This window comes from Grampus griseus (genome assembly GCF_964374135.1).
Source record: "Grampus griseus genome assembly, chromosome: 2".
Taxonomy (NCBI): Eukaryota; Metazoa; Chordata; class Mammalia; order Artiodactyla; family Delphinidae; genus Grampus; species Grampus griseus.
Window position 1 is genome coordinate 116746091 of NC_139018.1, and position 23440 is coordinate 116769530.

At 40.4% G+C, this 23440-nt stretch overlaps 1 protein-coding gene across 1 annotated transcript in view; it reads right to left on the reverse strand.

Annotated features, from left to right (window-relative positions):
- EDC3 (enhancer of mRNA decapping 3) overlaps positions 1-18903 on the reverse strand; it is a 52270-nt gene extending 33367 nt beyond the window's left edge. Inside the window, exons 1-2 of the mRNA XM_082649136.1 lie at positions 18767-18903; positions 1874-2084 (exon numbers count right to left, since the gene is read on the reverse strand). Coding sequence (XP_082505262.1) covers positions 1874-2037 — 164 coding nt within the window. The 5' untranslated portion in view covers positions 2038-2084; positions 18767-18903. The remainder of the gene's footprint in view (positions 1-1873; positions 2085-18766) is intronic.
- Positions 18904-23440: the final 4537 nt, after the last annotated feature.

Sequence of the window (23440 nt, forward strand, 5' to 3'; positions counted from 1 at the left end):
GGGATGAACAGGGCAAGTGACAGTGCAAAGAGAGAGGGGAGGACAGAACCAAATAACATTTGGAATCCACAGAATTTGGTAACTAACTGAACATGAGGATGAAGAGAAAGAATTTATTATGACTCCTAAGCTTCTAACTTGGGTGAAAGGTGTCGTTAGTCACTAATTAAGGGTACACCTTGGGAGGAAGAAATCTGCAGATAACATAATGAGCTCAGCTTTGAAAATCTTAAATTTAGGATATTCTGTGGGATATCCACCTGGAAATGACCAGTAGACAATTAAAGTGTATGGAACTCACATAATGGGTCTAAATTAAAGATTTGGGATCTCACTAATGTGTAAGAAGATACCCATAAGACTGTCTAAAGAGAATACAGACTCAGAAAAGAACCACAGATAGAACTTTGACTAACCCCATCTTAGAAACTGAGAAGAAAAGGAATCTGGGGGGGTGGGGTGGGGGAAGGTGTATAAAGGAATGGAGGAATACATGGCAAGAAAACCCAAAGGGTGACAAAGAAACTAAAAGAAGAGGCCATTCCAACAGTTAGGGCACATTTGAATAAGATTAGAATTGAGACACTCCACTGAGTTTGGCACTTGGCAAAAGCTACTTCAGCAAGATGGTAAAGTTGGAAAAAAGACAATGGTGGAGTAGGGAGGGCCTAGAGGGACTAGGCCACAAAGGGAACGAAAGCAGACTACAGTTGACCCTTGAACAACAGTTTGAACTGTGCAGGTCCACTTATACATGGATTTTTTTTTCCCACTAAACACATTCTATAGTACCACATGATCCATGGTTGGTTGAATCTGCAGAGACGGAACCATGGATACTCAGGGTCAAATGTAAAGTTATACCTAGACTGTCGATGGTGCAGGCAGTTGGCGCCCTAACCTCCTCATTTTTCAAGGGTCAACTGTATTTTGCTCTGAAAAGAATTATGAGTACAAAGAGAAGGGAAATGACAGGGCAATACCTAGTGGCAAATGCAAGGTGTGTGTGTAGGGGGGGCAGGGGGGAGTGTTTTTACCATGGGGGAGGCCTGGGAATGTTAGAAAGCAAAGAGAAAAGAGACAGTATAAAGGTTGCAAGTGAGGACACAAAAGAAAAGAAGTAGGGCCTCAAAGGAGATAGAAAAGGATAGCACGTAAAGCATACGTGCGATAAGGTTAGCCCTGAACACAAAGGATATTTCTTCCATGAAGACTTCAGAGGAGATAAGCAATAAGAATGGATACACCTACAGAAAAGGTTACAAGTGGATGCTGTTTAGGAAGTCAAGGAAGCTCTTGCCAGACAGTCTCTTTTTTTAAAAAAAAACAAAAAAACATAAGAAAGGGAGGTTTCTGTCAAACTTGTGAAAAGAAGGAAGTGGAGACATCTAAGGTTGAGATCTGTTAGCAAACACTAAGAAAAATACATTCCTGTAGCTAAGAACTTCAGCTACTGGCTACAGTGTGCCTCTGGAGATAAATAATATAAATCTACAAAGAGAGATAGTTACATGGTGGGGTGGGGGGATCAATAAAGACCTTAGATGTAAGAAAGCACAAATAATACAAAACTGAGAAAGGAAATCTGAAACCAGAAAACAGAAATATTATTCTGAATTTGACGCATTTAAATATAATATTGCATGTTTGGCAGAGATAAGAAAAATGTTTCACAAACCCTGAATCAGCTGAAAGCTAATTATGACACAAAGTCTCTGCTGAAACAGTAGAACTATAAGATCTAAGATTGCAAAATCTCACCCCTGATAAGACTCTACTCAAAAGTAGCCCTATGCAAGAGAATACTGGCAATGAGACCTAGGTCAAGCTCCACAGATCACCAGACTGGATTTGGAAGAATCAGGATACTCACCTGAAAGTGACTTCTGGCACAAGGCACTTCACTCCATTGTGGAAAGGCCGGGTGAGAGAAATGGTCTGGCTGACCTGATCCACTGCTGATACTCTTCCCTGATAGACACCCAAGCTATCTCCACAGTTGATGGACACAATACTGCCCAGCCAATCCGCGGCCATGTTTCAGATGTGAGACCGCCGTGGAGAGAAGAAACAATGTAGTGTACCTTGAGAAAAAGATAAATCTTTAATAAAATTCACCAAACATTATACCAGGTCTGTACCAGGTGTTCTTAATAATATATATTCTATCATATCCTTAATTGAGGTAATAAAGCATAAAAAATAAAGCTTTTTTTTTTTAGTAGGAGTAAGCATACTAATGAATAAGCAATACCATTATATATATAGATCTTACAACTGCTTTAAACCACATGCACTGGATATTTACCTGGACATCATATCACAAAAACTATCACTTGTTTTATAACATTATATATATATATATATTTTTTTTTTTTTTTGCGGTACGTGGGCCTCTCACCGTTGTGGCCTCTCCCGTTGCGGAGCACAGGCTCCAGACGCGCAGGCTCAGCGGCCAATGGGCCGCTGGCTAATGGGCTGGCTAATGGGCTCTAGAGCGCAGGCTCAGTAGTTGTGGCGCATGGGCTCAGTAGCTCTGCGGCATGTGGGATCTTCCCAGACTGGGGCACGAACCCGTGTACCCTGCATCGGCAGGCGGACTCTCAACCACTGCGCCACCAGGGAAGCCCATACAACATTATATTTTAATATATCTTCCAGCAGAATGTTTTCAAAGAGAATAAATAAGAAATAATATATAAAAAAATAATGTTGGTAATGTCACAGTAGCTCATATCAGACTAACCCTCTTGCTGATGACAATGAAAAATTGTGGACAAAATTTTTTTTTAAAAAAGCTGACTGAAGGCATTAGAGAACACTACACCTAACTACAGAATAACATTCTTTTCAAGTCCACCAACACATGCTGGGCCTTAAACTAGTATCAATTCATTTCAAAGGACTGAAATCAGACAGAGTATGCTCTTTGTTCATAACAGAATTAAATTTGAAGTTGATAATAAGATATTTCAAATATCCCAAAATATCTGGAAATTAAGCAAGACATTTCTAAATAACCTATGGGTCAAAGAAGAAATCAAAAGGGCAGTTAGAAAACAGTTCAAATTCGGGACTTCCCTGGCAGTCCAGTGGTTAAGACTCTGTGCTTCCACTGCAGGGGGCGTGGGTTCAATCCCTTGTCGGGGAACTAAGATCCTGTACGCCATGCCACGTGGCCAAAAAACAGAAAACAGTTCAAACTCAATGAAAATGAAAATATAACATATCAACATTTATGGGATGCACTTAAAATAGTGTTTGAAGGGAAATTTATATATTTATCTATTTCTAATATAAATGCTTATATTAGAAAAGATGAAAGGTTTAAAACCAATGATTGGGCTTCCCTGGTGGCGCAGTGGTTAAGAATCCGCCTGCCAATGAAGGGGACACGGGTTTGAGCCCTGGTCTGGGAAGATCCCACATGCCGCAGAGCTACTGAGCCCATGCGCCACAACTACTGAGCCTGCGCTCTAGAGCCCATTAGCCACAACTACTGAAGCCCACGCGCCTAGAACCCATACTCCCCAACAAGAGAAGCCACCGCAGTGAGAAGCCTGTGCATCACAATGAAGAGTAGCCCCCACTCGCTGTAACTGAGAAAGCCTGCGTGCAGCAACAAAGACCCAACGTGGCCAAAAAAAAGAGAAAAGAAACAAAAGGGTTGCAACAGAAATGTCATAAAAAATTAAGGCAAGGGCTTCCCTGATGGCGCAGTGGTTGAGAGTCCGCCTGCCGATGCAGGGGACACGGGTTCGTGCCCCGGTCCGGGAAGATCCCACATGCCGCGGAGCGGAGCCTGTGCTCCGCAACGGAAGAGGCCACAACAGTGAGAGGCCCGCGTACCGCAAAAAAACAAAACAAAACAAAAAAAACATTAAAAATTAAGGCAAAAACACAGAAAGAGATTTATTTAATTCATGTCCATACATACAGGGTACAACTCACAAACAATATATATTACTATAATTCTCCATAGAGGTAATTTTATTATATCAAAATATAATATAGACTATAAAACAAGTATATAAAATATTCAAGGGCTTCCTTGGTGGCGCAGTGGTTGAGAGTCCGCCTGCCAATGCAGGGGACATGGGTTTGTGCCCCGATCCGGGAAGATCCCACATGCCGCGGAGCGGCTAGGCCCGTGGCCCATGGCCTCTGAGCCTGCACGTCCGGAGCCTGTGCTCTGCAACGGGAGAGGCCACAGCAGCAAGAGGCCCGTGTACCGCAAAAAAAAAAAAAAAAAAAAAAAAAAAATGCAAGAATAGGGACTTCCCTGGTGGTGCAGTGGTTAAGAATCCACCTGCCAATGTAGGGGACACGGGTTCAATCCCTGGGCTGGGAAGACCCCACATGACACGGGGGAAGATCCCACAGCTGGCAGAGCAACTAAGCCCGTTCACCACAACTGCTAGAGCCTGAGCTCTAGAGCCTGTGAGCCACAACTACTGAGCCCACACGCCACAACTACTGAAGGCTGTGAGCCCTAGAGCCCAGACGCTGCAACTACTGAGCCCACGTGCCACAACTACTGAAGCCCGCATGCTACAACTACTGAGCTCACGCACCTCGAGCCCATGCTCCGCAACAAGAGAAGCCACCACACGAGAAGCTCACAGACTGCAACGAAGAGTAGCCCCCACTCGCCACAACTAGAGAAAGCCCTCACACAGCAAAGACCCAATGCAGCCAAAAAATTAAAAAAAAATTCAAGAATAATTTTTTAAGTCAACAGAAGAGAATTAAGACAATCTTCTTTGATGACTCAAGCAGCAGAACATAAATATTTTTAAAAATAAAATAACATAGATACTTAATTTAATAACTATATCAGGCTTCATATCCTCCAGTGAAAGAATACAATTATACCTTGCTTTTGTTGTTAAAACAAACGAACGGGGCTTCCCTGGTGGCGCAGTGGTTGGGAGTCCGCCTGCCGATGCAGGGGACACGGGTTCGTGCCCCGGTCTGGGAAGATCCCACATGCCGCGGAGCGGCTGGGCCCGTGAGCCATGGCCGCTGAGCCTGCGCATCCGGAGCCTCTGCTCCGCAACGGGAGAGGCCACAACAGTGAGAGGCCCGCGTACCGCAAAAAAAAAAAAAAAAAAAAAAAACGAACGGTGATGGAATAAATGGATATCCATCAGTAGAAAATGAACACTGACCTAAATCTCATAATTTATATATACATTTACTCAAAATGGGTCATGGACTTAAATGTAAAATGTCAAACTATAAAACTTTTAGGAAAAGCATAAGACAAGCCTTCAGGATCTAGGGTAAGGCAAAAAGTTCTTAAACTTGATCCATTAAAAGAGAAACCGATCAGATGGACTTCTTGAAAATTAAAAACTTTTGCTCTGCAAGAGGATCCTTGTTAGGAGGATAAAAAAGACAAGTTACAGACTGGCAGAAAATATTTGCAAACTGCATTATCTGACAAGGACAAATGACTAGTATCTAGAATATATAAAGAACTCTCAGGACTTCCCTGGTGGTCCAGTGGCTAAGACTCCGTGTTCCCAATGCAGGGGGTCCGGGTTCAATCCCTAGTCAGGGAACTAGATCCCGCATGCCACAACTAAGAGTTCGCATGCTGCAACTAAAGATCCCTCATGCTGCAACTAAAGATCCCACATGCCACAACTAAAAATCCTGCATGCCGCAACTAAATATCCTGTGTGCTGCAACTAAAGATCCCGCATGTTGCAACAAAGATCCCGTGTGCCACAACTAAGACCCGGCACAGCTAAATAAATAAATAAATAAACATTTTTAAAAAAAGAACTCTCAAAACTCAATGGTAAAAAAAACCCCAAACAATCCAATCCATAATGGGTAAAAGACACAAAATGACGTTTCAACAAAGAAGATATACGGATGGTAAATAAATATATGAAAAGATATTCAACATCATTAACCATTAGGGAAATACAAACTAAAATCACAATGAGATATCACTACATATCCACCAGAATGGCTAAAATGAAAAACAGTAACACCAAGTGCGAGCAAGGATGTGGAAAAACTGGTTTACTCATACACTCACACATTGCTGACAGGACTACTAAATGGTGCAGCCATTCTGGAAAACAATTTGGCAATTTATAAAAAATCTAAACATGCAACTCCTACGTGACCCAGCAACTGCATGACTGGTCATTTATCTCAGAGAAAGGAAGACTTAAGTTCACGTGAAAACCTGTACATGAATGTTCATATCAGGTTTACTCCTAATAGCCTCAAACTGGAACAGCCTAGATGACCTTCCATGTGTGAATAGTGAAACAAACTGTGGTATATTCATGCCAGGGAGAAAAAGTGAAAAAAAGCCAACCCCAAAAGATTACATCCTGTATGATTCCATTTGTGTAATATTCTTGAAAGAACTATAGAAATGGAGAAGAGATTAGTGGTTCCCAGGGGTGAGGGAAGTGCTGGGAGGCAGGAAGAAAACAGGGATGACTATAAATGAGCAACATGAGGGATCCTTGTAGTAATGGAAACATTCTATATTTGATCATATCAATGTCAATATCCTGGTAGTGATATTGTACTATACTTTTGCAAGACGTCACCAATGGGGAAAAACAGGTAGGGTATATAGAATTTCTATTATTTCTTACAAGTGCATATGAATCTAGTTACCTCAAATAAAAAGGTCAATTTTTTAAAAAAATCAGCGTCTTCCACCACATTAACAAAGTAAATGGGAAATCATGGATGGTCATGTCAATACATGTAGAAAGATAATCTGACAAAATTCAACATCCATCCATGATATAAAAAAGGGGCAGTGGCATCTACAAAACAATTAAAGCTAACATCATACTAATGGTGAAACAATGAATTCTTTCCCCCGCAAGACTGGGACAAGGCAAGAATGTCCACTCTCGCCACTTCTGCTTCTTATTCAACACTATATTTAGGTCCTAGCCAGTGAAATAAAAAAAGAAAAAGAAATAAAAAGCATAAATATTGGAAAGGAAGGTGTAAAGTTATCTTTATTTGTAAGCTGTATTATTGACTGTGCATGTAGAAAACCCTAAGGAATGTACCCCCCCAAAATCCTACTAGTATGACTTTAGCAAGATCACAGGATACATGCTCAATATAAAATAAACAACGGTATTTTATATAATAGCAACAAACAACTGAAAATGAAATTTTAAAATACTATTTATAATAGTATTAAAAACCAAAATACTTAGGAATAAATCTAATGAAAAATGGGCAGGACCTCTATGATAAAAACTGAAAGACTGCTGAGAAAAATTAAAAGAAGATCTAAATAAATGGAGAGATGTACCACATTCACAGACTGAAGAGCTTAAAGTTGTCAATTCTCCCCAAGTTGATCTGTGGATCAAATACAAATATTAATAAAAATCCCAGCGGCCTTTTTGGAGAAACTGAAAAACTGGTCCTAAAATCTATATGGAAATGCAAAATACTTAAAGTAGCCAAAATAATCATATAAAAGAAAAACAGAGGTAGTTGTTTTACACTATCTTCTTTCAAGTTTTACTATAAAGCTATAGAAAATCAGTGTGGTATTGGTGCGAGGATAGACAACTAGATCAACAGAACAGAGTCCAGAAATAGACCTACACACACATGGTCAACTGACTTCTGATCAAGGTACCAAGATAAATCAATGGAAAAATCAAAAAGTATTTTTCAGTAAACGGTGCTAGAACAACTGGATATATATGAGAAAAAAATAACGGTCTAGTCTTATCCCACATAGATACAAAAAAAATAATTTGAAATAAACTATCTAAACATAAAAGCTAAAACTAAAGCTACTGGGAAAACAAAAAAATAGAGTATTTTAGTGACCTTAGGGCAGAGAAAGATTTCTTTAGCCAAAACACAAATAAGTACTAATTATAAAAGAAAAAATCTGATGAATTAGATTTCATCACAATTTTAAAGTCTTGCTCATCAAAAGTCATCATTAAAGAATACAAGTTGGAAGAGGTATAAAAAAGATGCAGGAGACCAGCTGGGAGGCAACTAGAGCAGCCCATTTAAGAGATGGTGGTAAGCTGGCATAGGCAGAAGCAATGAAGATGGAAAGAAGATGACAGATTCAAAACCTATATAGGTGATGGTTTAAATTTGGGGATGATTTAATATAGTAGGTAACAGAAAGGGGGGGGGAATCACCATTAAGAAAACAAAAGGTTAATGGAACACACATAATCCCACAGCCTTTATACACATACCATCATATTGTGTAAGAGCAGCAGCAGCTAGCATTTATTGCACACTTACTATGTCTCAGGAACGAGCTAAAACTTTAGGGGCATTCTTTCCTTCAATCATCATGACAACCCTATGAGGCAGCTACCTGACTATCCCATTTTACAGATGGGGAATTTACAACAGAGAGATTATAATGGATATTTTACATACTTGTAACCAGAGCATAAAGGCAGCTTCTTAGTAAAATGGCATATTTTCCATGCTGTACATATTCCACTGCATTCACACATCACAGTTTTTTTCTCAATGGGCATTTAGATAATTCCATTTTTCACAATTATAGTTAGTGCAGCAATGATCAATTTCATTCAGTGCTTGTCTTAAATAATTTTCTCAGGATAGAGCCTCAGTCAGTCAAAAGGTAAAGCCACCTAGCTTTCATTACAATACTCCAGAGCAGAAAACTCTTTTTTTCAAACTAAATTATTTTCCACTTTTTCCCAAACCAAATCATTCTCTGGATGGGTTAAGACAGTCATAAATTTAAAACAAAGGTACTGTAATAAAATATTTAGGAAGGTATTCCATATAATCTAGCCCCATCTCCAAATCATTCCAATGAAGGCTACCTCCCTGGCAGCCAAGCATTTCAAGAAAACTCTCAAATTTATGATGGCAAAAAGATGTTTCTGCCCTCTTCTGTTACAATCACCCCAAAACAAGAAAAGAAAAAAAGAAAAGGTAAGTCACAGTCAAGGAGAACATATTCACAATAGATATATCTGATAAAGAACTTGTATCCAGAATATATAAGGAATGCTTACAAATCAGGAATAAAAAGGAAACACCACATTTTTTTAAAAGTAGGCAAAAGAAGTGATATGAATAGCCAATAAACATATGAAAAGCTGTTCAATTATCATTAATTATCAGAGAAATGTAAATTAAAATACAGACTTCCCTGGTCCAGTGGTTAAGACTCCGTGTTCCCAATGCAGGGGACCTGGGTTCGATCCCTGGTCAGGAAACTAGATCTCCCGCACACCGCAACTAAAGATCCCGTAAGCCACAACTAAAGATCCTGCACGTGGCAATGAAGATCCCGCGTGCCACAACGAAGACCTGGTGCAGCCAAATAAATAAATATTAAACACACACACACACACACACACACACACACACACACACACACACACACGAGACAACCCAAACATCCATGATGGACGAATGGATAAACAAAACACGCTATACACGTAAAATGGAATATCATTCAGTCTTAAAAAGGAAGTTAGTTCTGATATATGTTACAACACAGATAAACCTTGAAGACATTATACTAAGTGAAATAAGACACAAAAGGACAAATCTTGTATGATTCCACTTATATGAAGAATTTAGAACAGTCAAACTCACAGAGACAGAAAGTAGAACAGTGTTTGCCAGGGGTTGGGGGAGCAGGAAACGGGGTGTTACTATTTAATGGGAACAGTGTTTCAGTTAGGTATGATGAAAAAGTTCTAGAGACAGATGATGGTGATGGTTGCATAACAATGTGAGTGCACCTAATGTCACTGAACTGTACACTTAAAAATGGTTAAAATGATAAATTTTATGTATACTTCACCACAATAAAAAAAAAATTAAATTGGGAAAAAACCAACAGAGGATACTACACCCACTAGTATGGATCAAGATTGAAAGCACCAAATGTGTATGACAATGTGAAGCAACTGGAACTCTCTTACACTGCTGACCGTGTAAAATGATACAAGCACTTTGGAAAAGTTTGGCAGTTTTTTACAATATTAAACACACACCTGTGATCCAAAACTTCATTCCTAGGATTTACACAGGAGAAATAAAAACATATATTCACAAAAAGACTTGTACACACATGTACAAAGTACATTATCACAATATCCGAAAACTGGAAACAAGGAGAAGAGAGGAAACAATGATGGTATAATTATACAACAGAACACTACTGGACAGTAAAAAGGAACAAATTACTTATGCTACAACACAGATGATTTTCAAAAACTGAAAGAAGTCATACAGATACATTTATATGAGTCTATTTATAAGAATTTCTACAAGATGCACTACTTTATAGTGAGAAAAATCAAACGTGTTTGCCTATAGGGTGGAAAGCTGACTAGAAAGAGGCACAAAGGCCTCTTTCTGTGCCTCCTGAAATGAAAATGTTCTATGTTTTTACTGATGCAGTAGTTACAAGGATGTACACATCTATCAAAACTCACTGAATTGGGCATTTAACGTCTGTGCATTTTTATTGTATGTAAACCATATCTCAATAAAAAAGGAGGAAAAGTATATGTAGCCAACATAAGCACTATATAATGCCACAGAATATTTAGCCATTCCTCCAATAAGATTAACTTCCTAGCAAGGTTTTCCATAAACGTAAAGATGAAAACTCACACATTGGACAGTTCCTACAAAGATGTCTGTCAGGCATCGCATAAATGCCCAAAATAGAATTTTTGATTTCTTTAGCCCCACACTCAACATCCCCCAATTTGTTCCTTCCCAAGCTTTTCCCATCTTAATAAATGGCACCAATATCCACTACACTGCTTAGGCAAAAAAAGAAATAAAAAAGAGTCAGAAGTCATCCTTGATTCCTTTCTTGTCCTTCATCCCATACTTTCAATTCATCAACAAATCCTATTGTCACCACCTCAAAGATAGGTCTATTTCTCTCCAGCTCCACTACCACCTTCCCAGTCCAAGTCACCATCATCTCGTAATTACAGGAAACCTCTCACTAGTATCTCTGCTTCCACTTCTGCCCCTCCAATTCTTTCTCTACAAAGCAGCCAGAGCAAATTTTAAAATGTAAATCACTTGTCATGATTCTGCTTAATAACTTCCTTTCCATGGACTGTAGGCCCTACATGATCTGATTTCTGCTAACCTCTACAGACAGCTTCATCTCTCACCACTCCCTTCCCCCTGTTCTCCAGACACACTAACCTTCTTACTCTTCCTCAAACATATCAAGTTTGTTCCCTCCAAAACTCTGCACCAGGTATTCTCAGAACACTCTTGCCCCAGCTCTGTGAACAGCTAGTTCTATCTTTTCTTTCTGGTATCTGCTAAAATGTCACCACCCCAAAGAGGCCTTCCCTGGCTATCCAATTTAATGCAGCTACTCCCCATCACTCTCCAACACTTTCTGTTATGATTCCAAAATGACTCACCATATGAATTATCTTATTTGTTTATGTTGCATGTGTTACCCCACTAGAATGTAAGCTCCACCAGGGCAAGGGACCTTGTCTGTTTTGTTCTGCCTAGAATGGAAGAGGAACTCAATAAATATTAATCCAATGAATGAATGAATTAGATATAATAAATCTGACAGAGGTTAATCACTCAAAATCTAGAGTATCTAAATACTCTAGATTTAAATGCCTTGGCTCTCCTTGGAAATGGTTCTAAAAATACAATATCCCTAAGCATATCCTATGCAAAATCCTATGTAAGATATGAAATCTAACACTGCCCTACACACAGAAGGAAGTCAGCAAACAGCAGATGAGTATATAAACATAACATACAACACTAAGTATAAAATGAAACACTGGCTTAGTGTTTCCCATGAAAAATAGAAAAGAAATAGAATAGCGTTTTAAACAGTTTTCAAATATTAATTTCAGAAATATACCTACAGAAAACAGAGTCTAAAAAAGGAAAAATAGCTATATATATATATATATATATATTTAAAGGAGCAAAAAAGGCACTCCTGTGGTTAAAAAAAAAGTATGTCTCATTAGAAATACAAAAACCTAAAGACAAACTCAGGTAGTTCTGTAGTATTTAACTGAGCAAGTATCACAAAACTGTGCTGACAGAACAGAAAATAAAAGAAACAATGCATTAGCAGGCTCATCCATAGATTTTTTTTTACATTTTATTATAGAAAATTTCAAACATATCCAAACATAGACAGAACAGCATAATGATCCCCACATACCCATCACTGAGTTGCAACCGCTATCAATATATCTCAAAGAATTTAAGAGATCAGGTGAACTTCTAATGCAACACAATTTCAACACTGATGACGGTAAAAGGCACATAAAACACATGTTTTATGCTTATTTTCCCCTTCCTGATTGGCCTTTGTCTACTTAATGTCACAAAAGTATGGAGCTCCTTTCCTATCATTTATACTCCATCATAATCCTACTCTGATGCTTATTTTATTTTTGCCTTTTTCTTTTTTTTGGCCACACCTCACAGCATGCCAGATCTTAGTTCCCCCACCAGGGATCAAACCCGTGCCCGCTGCAGTGGAAGTGCGGATTCTTAACCACTGGACCGCCAGGGAAGTCCCTGATGCTTATTTTAGATAGATGCAGAATGAAGAGCTGTAATAAGAATTTTAGAAATACCAGAAATTAATCAGATGTGAAAAGACTTTTTACTTCTTCATTCAACATATATCTTTAAGACACTGATATTAAACATTCAAGTTTATATTATGTTAATAATAACTAAACAGAATTTTAATAGTTTTAAAGAAAATTCCTTTATTAAATGAAAACAGTAAATCTAAAACAAGTGGAGGGGCTTCCCTGGTGGCGCAGTGGTTGGGAATCCGCCTGCCAACACAGGGGACACAGGTTTGAGCCCTGGTATGGGAAGATCCCACGTGCCACGGAGCTACCAGGCCCGTGCGCCACAACTACTGAGCTTGCGTGCTTAGAGCCCATACTCCACAACGGGAGAGGCCACCGCAATGAGAAGCTCGCACACCGCAGCAAAGAGTGGCCCCTGCTTGCCACAGCTAGAGAAGGCCCGCATTCAGCAGTGAAGACCCAACACAGCCAAAAATTAATTGAATAAATAAACAAATAAATAAAACAAGTGGAATGCCAACATCTGGGTTTCTAATCAGATGAACACACTAAGCGAGGAGGCTTCATCAATTACAGGGCTAACACCTTCATGTCAAAAGAAGAGCTACCACTGAAGATGATCTAGGAGCTACAAACAGACCAATCTTTTTCTTTTTTTGGACACACTGCGTGGCTTGCGGATTTTTAGTGACCGGACCAGTGATCGAACCCTCGCCCTCAGCAGTTGAAGTGCAGAGTCCTAACCACTGGACCACCAGGGAATTCCCAAGCAGACCAATCTTTGTTTTTTTATCTTCTACTTTTCTATCATGGTATTACACAGATAGTAAGTCTACATATTTTAAGTTTACAGCTCAATGAATTTTTACATATTAATTTACCCAAATAACCACCACTCAATCAAGACACAATATTTTGAACACTCCAGAAGATTCCACTGTGTTCCCACAAAGGCAGCCATTATTCTGATATCTACCACAAAAGATTCATTTAGCCTGTTTTTGAACTTCATACAAATGGAATCATAAAGGTTCTCTTTTAAAGTGTCTGGATTCTTTTGCTCAATATTACATCTGTGAGATTCATCACCATGTAGTATTCTATTATATAACTATGCCTCAGTATATTTATCCATTCTACTGCTGAGAGACAGTTGGATTATTTCCAGTTTGGGGGCTATTATGAATAAAAAATTAAACATTTTTGTATATGTCTTTGTGGTGGACAAATGTACCCATTTATGCTGGGCACACCACACGCAGAAGTAGATATGGGATGATTTTGCTCAAATGCTATCAGGATTTCCAGACTACCGAATGCCACACTATGAGACTTTACTGAATCATTTCTCTTGTAACATAAGTCAGGTAGACCTAAATGGTCTTCCACCCATTATGCAACTGGGGTAGTTGCCAAAATGATTCAAAGACAACTTGCCAATAACAGACCTACAAACTTCCATCTCATCTGCCACATCACACAGAACTCACAGCACTCAGATCCAAGAAGCAATCCCTTGGTCTGCTAAGGACAATTAAATCAACAGTTACGGATGAGTGGTTAGTTACGGATTTCTGAAAAACTAGGTATTTTTCCACACATCTATGTAGAAAGGTGTTTGTAGAATCAAAAGCTTGGGAATGGCAGAGATCTGAAAAGAAAACATCTAGTACAACCCTAGTACTAGGCCCCTATCTTCCACAAAAGGCAACATAGTGAAAAGGGCACGGACTTCTGAAGTCAGACATTACAGGCCAGAATTACAAGCAAATTATCCTAATCTGAGTCTCAATCGTCTCAACTATAAAATGGGAATTACAGTTGACCCTGAACAACATGGGCTTGAATGGCACAAGGCCACTTAAACGCCAATTTTCTTTACTAAATACTACAGTACTACACGATGGGCGGTTGGTTGAATCTGAGATGCAGAACCGCAGATACAGAAGAACCAGGTATATGGAGGGCCAACTATAGATTATACTCGAATTTTCAACTTTGCAGAGGGTTGGTGGCCCAATAGTTCAAGAGTCAACTGTATGCCAATTATACCACCACCTCACAGAACCATTGTGAAGATTAAATGAGATAATCTATACAATTTCTACGATACAGCAAATTTTATTTCAAATGTCTCTGTTTTTTTTTTTTTTTGGGCGCAGCATGCAGCATCTTAGTTCCCTGACCAGGGATCAAACCTGTGCCCCCTGCAGTGGAAGCGTAGAGTCTTAACCACTGGACCACCAAGGGAAGTCCCTCAGATACCTCCTTTTCACAGAAAGAATACTGGCCAGATAGGGGATTCGAGTTATGGTCCTAGAAAATCATACTGTGAGGGTCCCTCCCATCACACCTGAACAAAACTACAAATTGGAATACACATATCCTTAGGGGTACACAAAGATATGCAAGCAAGGGAATCCATTTCCACCTTACTCTTTCATAAACCTGATCTGCCTAGATAACTGGATTATCAAATAACGTTTTCAGGCATAAAATTTATTATTTTAAAACAGGGGTCAGAAAACTACGGCCCACGTACCAAATCTGGCCCACTACCAATAAAGGTGTATTGGAACACAACCACGCACAGCTGTTTGCTTATGGTCTGTGGCTGTTTTTGCACTACAATGGGAGAACTTAGTAGTACTGACAGAGACCACATGGCCCACAAAGCCTACCACCAGGTCCTTTGCAGAAAAACTTTGCTGACTCCTGTTTTAGGATAAAATTCTGTGGGATAAATAGAATGGATACAAGTTCAAAAAGGAAAAGGAAAAATATGAAATGGACATTCCCAGAAGGATACAATTACCAAAACTGACTCAAAAAGTAATAGAAAATCCAGATAGACCTATACCAAGTAAAGACACTGATTTAGTAATTCCAAATCTTCCTACAAAGAAAAGCCCAGGCCCAGAGGACTTCACTGGTAAATTCTATAAAACACATAGAAAGAAATAATTAACAATTCTACATAAACTCTTTTAGAAAACAGAAGAAGAGGAACATTGCCCAACTCACTTTATGAGGGTAATTTTACTCTAATACTAAGGCCAGCCAAAGATATCATAAGAAAAGGAAACTTCAGACCAATATCCCTCATGAACATAGAGATGTTCACAAAAATTCTTTTTTTTTTAACATCTTTATTGGGGTATAATTGCTTTACAATGGTGTGTTAGTTTCTGCTTTATAACAAAGTGAATCAGTTATACATATACATATGTTCCCATATCTTTTCCCTCTTGAATCTTCCTCCCTCCCACCCTCCCTATCCCACCCCTCCAGGCGGTCACAAAGCACCGAGCTGATATCCCTGTGCTATGCAACAAAAATTCTTAATACTAGCAAATTGAATTCAGCAACATATAAAAAGTATTATACACCACGACTCAATGGGATTCATTCCAGGAACACAAGATTGGCTTAACATCTGAAAATCAAGTAATGTAAGACACCATTTATACATATCCATATCCTAGAGGGCTTTTTTAATATAAAAAAAGGTTATCTGAGGACTTCCCTGGTGGTCCAGTGGTTAAGACTCCACGCTCCCAATGCAGGGGGCCCGGGTTCGATCCCTGGTCAGGGAACTAGATCCCGCATGCCACAACCAAGAGCCCGCACGCCACAACTAAAGATCATGCATGCCGCAATGAAGATCCTGCGTGCCGCAACTAAGACCCAGCACAGCCAAATAAATAAATATTTTAAAAAATAAATATATCTGTATATTTTAAAAACATCAACTTGCTATTACATTTAGAAACTTTGTATTTATTTTTTAAAAGTCAATATTTACAACCTGTCAGAAATTACATCGTAGGGACTTCACTGGTGGCGCAGTGGTTAAGAATCTGCCTGCCAATGCTGGGTTCGATCCCTGGTCCGGGAAGATCCCACATGCCACAGAGCACTAAGCCTGTACGCCACAACTACTGAGCCTGCACTCTAGAGCCTGCAAGCCACAACTACTGAGTCCATGTGTCATAACTACTGAAGCCCGTGTGCCTAGAGCCCATGCTCCACAATGAGAAGCCCCCACAATGAGAAGCCCCCACAATGAGAAGCCCACACACCACAACGAAGAGTAGCCCCCACTCGCCACAACTAGAGAAAGCCCACGCACAGCAACAAAGACCCAACGCAGCCATAAATAAATAAGTTTTAAAAAGAAAAAAAAATAATTTACATCCTAAACTATTTAAAATTAAATATTTAAACTACTTAAATTTCTGATGACCCTTCCATTTCATTAGACTGCACTGGGCAAATCTTGAGAATACCCAGATGATACTTTCTCTCTTCACTTCATAAAGGCAACAAATTGATAAGCACACTCTCTAGATAAGCCTTCAAATACACACTGTGTATAAAGAAAGTGACAGAGCCTCAACACTGATCACCAAAATCCCAGCTGTAAGTTGTGCCCACAAATCAAATCCCTACAGACATAGATGCTCAAAGTCATGATGTCATCTAATTTTACCACTATATGGCAAATCCCCCCCCATCTCACCCACCAGGTCATCGGAAAAGACTCAAACACCTTGCCAAAATTCGGACACATTATCACTATGGATACTGCCCTCCTTTGAGATACTGATATGAATGTCCTGTCCTGTTGTTCTGGTGAAGAGCTCTAGTAACCCTGCTCCTCTGGTTGATAAGAAGAGAAAAATGACATATTTTCCACCTTGCATTACTTACAGAATCTCAGGAATCTCAAGAATCTTAATTAAACATTTTCTAGTCCAATGTTTTTCAAACTACAGGTCTTTAGAAGTCAGACCCATTACAGGTCAGAGTCAATTTAGTGAGTTGCAATCAACTTTTTTTTTCTTTTAATGAAATAGAAAATGTCAGAGGGCATCGTATATAGAAAGGGTAAACTTTTGTTTCCTGTGTGTGTACACACTCTGTGCATGCAGGGGTCACCCAGGGTCAGCATGTAAAATACATTAACTGTGGGTCACAGGTCAAAAAGTTTGCGAGACACTCTGCTAGTCCCACAGCCCTGACCCCTCAAGAAAGCTCCACCAGAAACTTCTTAGCAATTAAAAAGTTATGTTATTGGGTGGGTGGGGGATGAACTGGGAGATTGGGATTGACATACATACACTAATATGTATAAAGTAGATAACTAATAAGAACCTGGTGTATAAAATAAAATTCAAAAAGAAAATTTTTTTGTTATGTTATTTGTAACCATCTCCGTTTTATACAGAGAAACCAAAATATAAGAATTCTGTGTTCAGTACCCTTTATCTGTCATTCATTAAAAAAAGCCTAGAATCCATCTGAGGTTTCCAGTTGAAACAGTGACCTGCTCAGGGACAGTCACTTACGTTTTGATGGGACTGAGACAGATCGCAGACTGAAATCAGTTTAGCCTGTGGCTAGGGAAGAGAACAAAAACCATTCTGGGTCTCGAGTTCCTCACCTGTAACCACAGGAGAGGACTGTTAAGACTCCTAGCTCCAGAACTGGGAGGTTTACTGACAACCACCTGGCCAAGCAGGTGAAGACTATGCCTCTCACACACCAAAACACTTGAACTTGAACCATTCAACAAGTCAATTACTGATCAAGTCAACTAATATCGCACAAAGACTACCGATAATAAGAAGCTAAGACTTAACACGAACTGCAGTAAACAATCAAGGGGAAGTCCCCAGGATTCAGCAGAAGCTGCACCCTAGCAGGTATCATTATTTCTCAGCCACCCTTCCCTCTCAGAGTCCAGTTCACCTCTGTCCTCCAGCTATCAGTCATGGATGTGGCACTCGCGCTCTTCCCTGCCACCGTACTTCATTGTGCAAAAGTAAACTGAAGCAGGGAGCAATGAGTGGGCGGGCTGCAGGAACCATCAGCAAGACTAAACTAAGAGGCTAGGCGGCTAATGCCTCACACCTCCCACAATTCCTCTACTATTTAAAATCCCGCTCCCCTCGGCCTCCACCTCAAACCATACCCCAGAGGCAAGCCTTAGTAATGGGGCCCCTGCGCACCTGAAGCGGCCCCCAGCTCGTGCCCGCCTCTAAAAAGGTCTGCAAGGCCTGGAACCACGAAGCCTAAAAGCAAACCCTCCTGGCAACCCCGGAAGCCCCCTCCCACGAGCGCCCACTAGTCACCCGCCTGCCCCTCGCTCCCACCTCCACGCCGCCGGGCCTGCGCCTCCTGCGCACACCACACCAACACGGCCCTGAAACACCGCAGGACCCAGAGACCACGGGGCTTCTTCACATCCACCCCGACAGCCGCGGCCGCCGCCGGAAGCGCCCGCGACCCCACGCCGCCGCCATGAGGTCACTTCCGGCGCGACGCCTCGGAAACCGGAGGGCCGGCCGCTGAGGGGCGGGACGCCCGAGAAATTTGAGAGTTTGGGAAGAGCACTACTAGGGTCAACTCTATGGCCTTCCAGAACCGCACCTGCTCTCCATTTTGCATTCCTCGCCTTCTTATATCGGGGGGAGTCTGGGTTCGAGCTGGAGTCCTGTCCCCCGTCCTCGGCTCAGATTCCCGGGGAGCTCCCCTCTCTCGCGTAGTCTTGATAAAAAGCTCCGGTTTTCCCTCCAGTCCCTCTTGGGCTAATAGCCGAACCAGAGCGGAAGACTTCGGCGTGGAGGGCGCCTGGTCACGTGGCCCCCATCCTTGATCAGTTGCAGCTGTGGGGTGCAATTAGTAGGCCCCCGTGATGGATTAAAGGAAACAAAAAATTCCCTTCGTGGTTGGTCTTCAAAGTTTATCAGCTTCAGCTCGTTTTTGGCCTAGTGTCAGCCAGTCTGAGCTTGGCTGCATTCCACCATCCCCACCCCCAGTACTCCGTACACAGGAAAGTGCCACTCTCCTTCCCGTGGCATTTTAGAGTCTTGGTAGTCTTGATTTTGAAAAGAGCAGGCGTTTAGGGCCAAGACAGTGTAATGAGGAATTTTGGAGTTTGAGTTTGCAAGGTTATCTTGAAGCAAGTTGCAAGGTTATCTTGAAGCCTGACACCTGGTTTAGGAACCACGGCTTGGTCAGGCAGCATACAGTAAGGCCGTGGTTCCAAATCTGGCTCTGCAAAATCAGTTTAAGAACTTTAAAATTTTTTTCTCTTTTCAGGAACTCTCCCTTCCCTTCCTCCATCAGTAGAGATTCCATTTTAGTCGGGGGGGGGGGGGGCGTGGCATCTATTATTTTAAAGGTTCCTTCCAGTCAATTCTTAGCACACCCCAGGTTTGGGAACCATTGGTGTATCAGACTCAGAGTTGAATCCTTGCTCTACCTTTTCTTTTTAGTTATTATTATTTTACAAACGAGCTGTGCAACTCTGGAGATAATAGCTAACAAAGTTGCTGTGAAATTAAATGATATAATGTGCACCTGAGCATGACTGATAGTCCAAAAAAAAGGTGGTTAATTCTCTTATGCCTCTCTTTGGTTCTATGGTTCTATAGTCCACTCCAAATGATTTTTTAAACTCACAGGAGAGATTGGAAATCTTCAAGATGGCAGAGGAGTAAGACGTGGAGATGACCTTCCTCCCCACAAATACATAAGAAATATACCTACATGTGGAACAACTCCTACAGAACACCTACTAAACGCTGGTGGAAGACCTCAGACTTCCCAAGAGATATATATTTTTTTCCTTTTTCTCTTTTTCTGAGTGTGTATGTGTATGCTTCTCTGTGTGATTTTGTCTGTATAGCTTTGCTTTTACCATATGTCCTAGGGTTCTGTCTTTTTTTTTTTTAGTACAGTTTTTAGCACTTGTTCTTGTAAGGAATGGCACCAAGAAACGGAGGAGAGCTTAAACAAGCTTTATTTGGGAACACTCCCAGGCGAGGTTCACCGGTCCGAGAAAAAGGGGCCAGAAAAGTCGCACCCGGGTGTGGGCGCGAACAAAATTTATAGGGGAAGAAGGGAAAGGGGTGTGGTGAATCCAGGAGGGCGCAGGTTATTCCTTATTTGGTGGTCTCTTCGGGTATCGTGGCAATATCCGGTGCCAGTTGCATCAGTCTTGGGACCGTTAGTCCCGCCCCTCGAAAGGCGGGAAGGCTGGGCCGGGTGGAAAGTCTCCAGGTCAGTTTCTGGAACTGGGTGGTCCGGAAAGTTTCGGTCTGATGCAACCTGTGTATCTGATGGCGTTCCCCTGCCTCGGGCCAGTTGGCCTTACAGTTATCATTGGTGGATTTGGTTGGTTACCCTCTTCTTCTTTTTTATTACTTTTTAATTTTTAATAATTTTTTATTTTAATAGCTATATTTTCTTTGTCTTTCTTTTTTTCTCCCTTTTCTTATGAGCCATGTGGCTGACAAGGTCTTGGTGCTCTGGCCGGGTGTCAGGCCTGTGCCTCTGAGGTGGGAGAGCCAAGTTCAGGACATTGGTCCACCAGAGACCTCCTGGCTCCAAGTAATATCAAAAGGCAAAATCTCTCCCAGAGATCACCATCTCAACGCTAAGACCCAGCTCCACTCAAGGACCAGCAAGCTACAGTGCTGGACACCTTATGCCAGACAACTAGAAAGACAGGAACACAACCCCACCCATTAGCAGAGAGGTTGCCTAAAATCATAATAAGGTCACAGACACCCCAAAACACACCACCGGACGCAGTCCTGCTGACCAGAAAGACAAGATCCAGCCTCATCCATCAGAATACAGGCACTACTTCCCTCCACCAGGAAGCCTACACAACCCACTGAACCAACCTTAGCCACTGGGTGCAGACACCAAAAACAACAGGAACTACGAACCTGCAGCCTGCAAAAAGGAGACCCCCAAACACAGTAAGTTAAGCAAAATGAGAAGACAAAGAAACAGCAGATGAAGGAACAAGGTAAAAATCCACCAGACCAAACAAATGAAGAGTAAATAGGCAGTCTACCTGAAAAAGAATTCAGAATAATGATAGTAAAGACGATCCAAAATCTTGGGAATAGAATGGGGAAAATTCAAGAAACGTTTAACAAGGACCTAGAAGAACCAAAGAGCAAACAAACAATGATGAACAACACAGTAAATGAAATTAAAAGTTCTCTAGAAGGAATCAATAGCAGAATAACTGAGGCAGAAGAACGGATAAGTGACCTGGAAGATAAAATAGTGGAAATAACTGCTGCAGAGCAGAATAAAGAAAAAAGAATGAAAAGAATTGAGGACAGTCTCAGAGACATCTGGGACAACATTAAATGCACCAACATTCGAATTATAGGGATCCCAGAAGAAAAGGAGAAAAAGAAAGGGACTGAGAAAATCTTTGAAGAGATTATAGTTGAAAACTTTGCTAATATGGGAAAGGAAATAGTCAATCAAGTCCAGGAAGTGCAGAGAGTCCCATACAGGATAAATCCAAGGAGAAACATGGCAAGACATATTAATCAAACTATCAAAAATTAAATACAAAGAAAAAATATTAAAAGCAGCAAGGAAAAAACAACAAGTAACACACAAGGGGCTCCCTATTAGGTTAATAGCTGATCTTTCAGCAGGAACTCTACAAGCCAGAAGGGAGTGGCAGGACATATTTAAAGTGATGAAAGGGAAAAACCTACAACCAACATTACTCTGCCCAGCAAGGATCTCATTCAGATTCAATGGAGAAATTAAAACCTTTACAGACAAGCAAAAGCTAAGAGAATTCAGCACCACCAAACCAGCTTTACAACAAATGCTAAAGGAACTTCTCTAGGCAGGAAACACAAGGGAAGGAAAAGACCTACAATAACAAACCCAAAACAATTAAGAAAATGGTAATAGGAACATACATATCGATAATTACCTTAAATGTAAATGGATTAAATGCTCCAACCAAAAGACATAGACTGGCTGAATGGATACAAAAATAAGACCCGTATATATGCTGTCTACAAGAGACCCACTTCAGACCTAGGGACACATGCAGACTGAAAGTGAGGGGATGGAAAAAGATAGCCCATGCAAATGGAAATCAAAAGAAAGCTGGAGTAGCAATTCTCATATCAGACAAAATAGACTTTAAAATAGAGACTATTACAAGAGACAAAGAAGGACACTACATAATGATCCAAGAAGACGATATAACAATTGTAAATATGCACCCAACATAGGAGCACCTCAATACATAAGGCAAATGCTCACAGCCATAAAAGGGGAAATTGACAGTAACACAATCATAGTAGGGGACTTTAACATCCCACTTTCACCAATGGACAGATCAACCAAAATGAAAATAAATAAGGAAACACAAGCTTTAAATGACACATTAAACAAGATGGACTTAACTGATATTTATAGGACATTCAATCCAAAAACAACAGAATACACTTTCTTCTCAAGTGCTCATGGAACATTCTCCAGTATAGGTCATATTTGGGTCACAAATCAAGCCTTGGTAAATTTAAGAAAATTGAAATCGTATCAAGTATCTTTTCGAACAACAACACTATGAGAATAAATATCAATTACAGAAAAAAATCTGTAAAAAAATACAAACACATGGAGGCTAAACAATACACTACTAAATAACCAAGAGGTCACTGAAGAAATCAAAGAGGAAATTTAAAAATACCTAGAAACAAATGACAATGAAAAGACGACAAACCAAAACCTATGGGATGCAGCAAAAGCAGTTCTAAGAAGGAAGTTTATAGCAATACAATCCTACCTCAAGAAACATCTCAGATAAATAACCTAAAGCAATTACACCTAAAGCAATTAGAGAAAGAACAAAAAAACTCCAAAGTTAGCAGAAGGAAAGAAATCATAAAGATCAGTTCAGAAATAAATGAAAAAGAAATGAAGGAAACAATAGCAAAGATCAATAAAACTAAAAGCTGGTTCTTTGAGAAGATAAACAAAGTTCA